Source organism: Marmota monax, unplaced genomic scaffold (genome assembly GCF_021218885.2).
Source record: "Marmota monax isolate L192 unplaced genomic scaffold, Marmota_monax_Labrador192_F-V1.1 WCK01_AAM20220418_F8-fsc00018, whole genome shotgun sequence".
In the NCBI taxonomy this organism is placed as follows: Eukaryota; Metazoa; Chordata; class Mammalia; order Rodentia; family Sciuridae; genus Marmota; species Marmota monax.
The window spans coordinates 8,224,257-8,228,935 of record NW_026692201.1 but is presented as its reverse complement, the minus strand read 5'-3'; the positions used below and the strand labels follow the sequence as shown (position 1 = coordinate 8,228,935).

General features: G+C 41.3%; 1 protein-coding gene across 1 annotated transcript; it reads right to left on the bottom strand.

Moving 5' to 3' along the window:
* Nucleotides 1–2,599: 2,599 nt before the first annotated feature.
* On the bottom strand, nt 2,600–3,748 carry Spz1 (spermatogenic leucine zipper 1). The gene has a single exon (XM_046426621.1). The coding sequence runs from the start codon at nt 3,746–3,748 to the stop codon at nt 2,600–2,602; it is 1,149 nt and encodes a 382-aa protein (XP_046282577.1).
* Between the last annotated feature and the right edge of the window lie 931 nt (nt 3,749–4,679).

Sequence of the window (4,679 nt, the reverse complement as noted above, 5' to 3'; positions counted from 1 at the left end):
TTAGCGGAGGACCAAATGGGCTTTTCCAACACATGGTGACAGATTCTTTTAGTTTTCCCGCATTAATTTCTTCTTCATTCCTGAAGGATATCTTCATGGGGTAAAATAATTCTGGCTTAACATTTCTTTTCATATGGTTCTTGAAAGATGCTCATTTCCTTTGGCCTCCATGATTTCTAAAGAACAATTTACTATGATTTGGATTATTGTTCCCCTGTATCAAATGTATCTTTCCTCCCTGGCTGCTTTCAACATTTTTCTTTTGTTTTTAGGGATCAGAAATTTGATGATGATCTGGGTATGGTAGTGCATGCCTGTAATCCCAGCAGCTGGGGAGGCTGAGGCAGGAGGATCGCGAGTTCAAAGCCAGCCTCAGCAACTTAGTGAAGTGCTAAGCAACTCAGTAAAACCCTGTCTTTAAATTAAATACAAAAAGGGTTGGGAATATGGCTCAGTGGTTGAGTGTCCCTGACTTCAATCGCCAGTACCAAAAAAACAAAAACAAAAACAAAAACAAAAACAAAAAAAAAACAACGTTTTTTTTTTATATTATGAACATGTTGAACTTTTTTTGAGAGGTATACTATTTAGAGTTCACTCAGTTTCTTCTCTTTTTTGCTTTTGTGGTGCTGGAGATCAAACTTAGGGCTTTGTACATGTAAGGCAAGCTACTTGAGTCTGTAGGTTCATGCTTTTCACTAAATTGAGGAAATTTCCAGTTATTATTTCGTTGAATACTGTTTCAACTCACACTGCTTTTCTTCTTGTGATTCTGATGACAGATTCTTGATACCTTTTCCCTCCTATCTTCTTATGTTCAGGTATTTCTGTGGCTGTATCTTCAAAATTTTTATGATACTGTTCCTCTAATATTTACTTTCTGCTGAGCACATCCAGTAAGTTTGTTACTTAGCATATTTTTCAGTTCTACAATTTCCATTTATGTCTCCTTCATGTCTTTTATTTCTTCTTTCCATTCAAGGGTTTGTAGGGTAAGCCTTTTATGATGACCACTCTAAAATCCTTGTTGGATAATTCCAACATGTATAATCCCATTGTTGGCAACTGTTAAATGTTTTTTTTTTTTTTTTTCTGATTCAAGTTGAGATTTTCCTGGTTCTTGATATAATGAGTGATTTCTCTCCATTGTATCCTAGACATTTAGGCATTAAGTTATGAGACCCTGGATCTTAGTAAACCTGTCTAGTAAGCCTCTGCTGAGTCTGTGTCTGCAGGGGGAAGGGTAGAAATCACGGCTGCCCATGTGGCTTCCACTGGCAGTGCGCTCTACTGGGGAAGGGGGACGGAAGGAGTGCCTTGCCACCTGAAACTTCTGCCCATGCTCTGTACCATTCCAGAAGAACAGAGGAGGAGTGCCTCATTCCCATCTGGCGAGGAAGCATATCTAGGCTCTCCACTCGACTTTTGCCAAGGGGAGAGTGAAGGGATGGGAGTGGAGCTGTGATGTTTTCCCTGCAATTTGACTGAATAAGGGCAGTTTGGGTCAAAAAGTTTCTATTTGCCCAGCCTGTCCCTTTCCTCATCTTTGGCAAAATAAAACAGGCTTTATGGGGAACATTTTTTGTCTGCATACCTTAGCATTTCTAAGGGCTCCTCCAGCATCCAGTTTGGCACCCAGGCACTCAGCACCATGTTGTTCCTTAGGGAACGTGGGTCTCAGGGTTCCTGGCCACTCCACCTCCTTTTCTCCACCTCTCAGGGTCTTGTGTCTATGTATATGTAACATCCAGGGTTTCTAGCTTACTTAGAAGAACAAGGGGGAAATGCATCTGCTCCATCTTTTCTGGAACTAGAAGACCACAATTCCCTTAGCAGAAAATATTAGTCCCCCACCCCACACACACACCATTTGTTTCCAGCTAGAGAAATATAACTTTTCCAGAAAAAAAAAAATCTAGAAACACCTTCATTTTGCTAAACAAGTTGAGGGGTCTTTCCCCAAGGGTCTCTGCTGCACAGTATACCCACAGTTCACTAGTTGAGGAGCAAGAGAGGAACTTTAGAAAAAGTAGAGCCAGCAGGTAAGGGGAAACACCATTTGTTTATGGGTGGTTAATGAATTTTTTCTTTTTTTTTTAACTCCACCATACTCCACACTTCAGTATATGAACGTGTTTCAGTAGAAACATTTACAAAGTGAGCTTAAAATCATCACAATTAAAGCATTATATATTCTACCCTCCCCCCAGAACATTTCCTCTCCCAGATATTAAAGAAAAAAAAAACCTTTCCTTTTTATTCTGCTTTTTATTTAGATCTTAACCGGTACTGTAACTTCTCTTTCTTGGTTGAAATGTCATAGGATCTCTATCTATAACCACAAAACCCAAGCAGACTGTGAAAGTAAAATGATGAACTTGATGTTGACATGGTGGTTTATTGATGATGAACATAACTTCCAAGGTCATGACTGATATGTTAATCTTCTTATTATGGATCTTTCTTGACTGAACTAGAAGATCTATTCAAGGCTTGATGATCAATCATGCCTGAAAGTGAATGGGTTAGGGGTAGTTTTCTGAAGATTCACCTTTTTTTTTTTCCTCTTTTTTTTTTTTTTAACCCCTGCTTTGTTTTTCTATTGCAAGCTGCTGCACGGCCTTTTTTTTCTTATAAGACCTCTTGCAATATGATTATTGAGCTGGTTGTTACGAGCTTTCTTAGTAAGACAAATATCCAGGCTTTTAGAGATTCCAATTTTTTTCTGAAGTGTGCCCCTCATTTCTTGCGTGTTCTCCTTATCAATTTCTACTTGTTCTGCTTCTGATGTCTTCCATTTTTTCTTGCTGTGTTCCGGGTTTATGTGATTCAGCTTCTCCACTGGGGTTTCCTTTTGGTGCAGATGGAGTTTCTTGAGAAGCTCAACTCTCTTCTGTAAGATTTGGCATTCATTGTCCAGCAAAGCGGCCACCAAGTGCAGAGAATAGGTGTCCTTGTTCAGTTTCCTTACTTGCTCTTCCAGCTCATTCTTAATGGACACCTCATTATTTGGTTTCATTTGGGAACTGGCTTGTTTATTTTTAAGGCTTTCTTTTCTGTCTGTCTGAGATTTCTGATACGATTGGATTAGTCCGTGGAGCTCGGTATGTTGCTTGCTCCAGTGTTCTGCTTCTTGTAGTAGCTGTTCCATGTTTTTCAGAAGTTTAATATTTTCTTCTTGAACATGAGGGGATCCATACTTTCCTTCTTCGTCACTTGGTTGAGTTTCATTAAGGACTCCTTTTTCTTCTGAACAATTTGCCAAATCCTTTTCAGAAACTTGGACCTTGTTCTTGGTAGTCTGGTTCTCGCAGTCCACCTCCTGTTTCTTGGCATTCCGTTTTTTCTCTGGGATGGAGTTAATGAGCAGTTTTTTCAGTAGCTTTTTATTTGTTTTGCTGAATCTTCTGACTTTTTCTTGAAGCTCTAACACATCCTCAGAAATAATGGTTTCCTCCAAAGGTTCCTTTGTTTCTGTGATCTTTTCTTCAAAGCCCGTCACCCTGTTAAGAATATCTCCAATTTCTCTCAGGAACTTTTCAAACTTCTTCTCAGCCTCTGGTCCTGTTACTTTTCGGCTATCTTGTTTTAGGGAAGGGAGGGAGCCCCAGCATGAAGAGGGATGTGGTCCGATTTCAAATACGGCAATAGTAATCCCAGAGTCCCGAATCTGTTGACGAAGAGCAGAAGTAGGCTCACTGGCTTGAGACAGGCTAGATGTCTCAGCTGAACTCTCAGAGCTGGCCATTGGTGCTCCAGGAAAGCCGGAAACCTTAGCGATTCCAAGGACAGGTGACAGTCCTCTGTGCAAATGGGTGGAGAGCGTGGAATGAAGCTGAGGGATGATGGTTAGGTGGAAGGTGACATCTCAGACAGCCTGGGGGGGGAGGGGGTGGGAAAGGGGGCCAGGAGCTGGGGCTCCATCTCTCCTTTCTTAGGCTTCTGGTATTTATTCCCTGACCCTGGCAACCAGGTCTTTATTCTGTCACTGTACAATTGTGGCCTATCCCCAGCTTCTCTTTCCTTTGTGTCACAATGGAAACCTCTTAAACTCCTGCCCAGTGACTTACATCAAAATCAACCTTGAGCTGCTCCTACTCCCCATCCAAGAAAGACCTCGTACCAGTCCTTCACCTCCTAACTCTTAGGTTCCTATTCACCTGTTCTCACCACACTCCAGTGACTTCCTCACCTCACCAGCACCCCCAGCTCAGCCTCAACCTGCAGCAGGTTTGGGTCCCTCCAAGGGCCTGGCTGAGCTAGGCCCCCAGGAAGTTCCCCATTCTTTCATAACCTGAAGGCCTTATTGCTCCCATTCTAGGGGAGATACAGCTGTAAAAGAGAGAGATACATAACAGAACCAAAAGTGCTGCATCTTTTTGTGATTTTAGGGAAATAATGTCAGGAATCACTCTAAAATATTCTACTGCAGTGAATGGGTCTTTAACAATACAAATACAAATTGAAACTTTTTCTGGGCTTTGAAACACAGCATCCTGTAAGAAGCCTGATGAAGACCCTGTCTCAAGAAAAGGGCAGGGGGCATCTAAGATGCAATTCAGTGCTACAGCACCCTTGGGTTCAATCGCCAGCATCAGAAATAATAAAAGTTAATTTTCACAGTAACTGGTTAAAATAGATTTATTCTAAAGTATGTGAAATAGCTAAATCCAATTGTG

Excerpts from the sequence above, each read along its gene's own strand:
- Spz1 (XM_046426621.1), bottom strand. The coding sequence starts at position 3,748 with ATGGCCAGCTCTGAGAGTTCAGCTGAGACATCTAGCCTGTCTCAAGCC.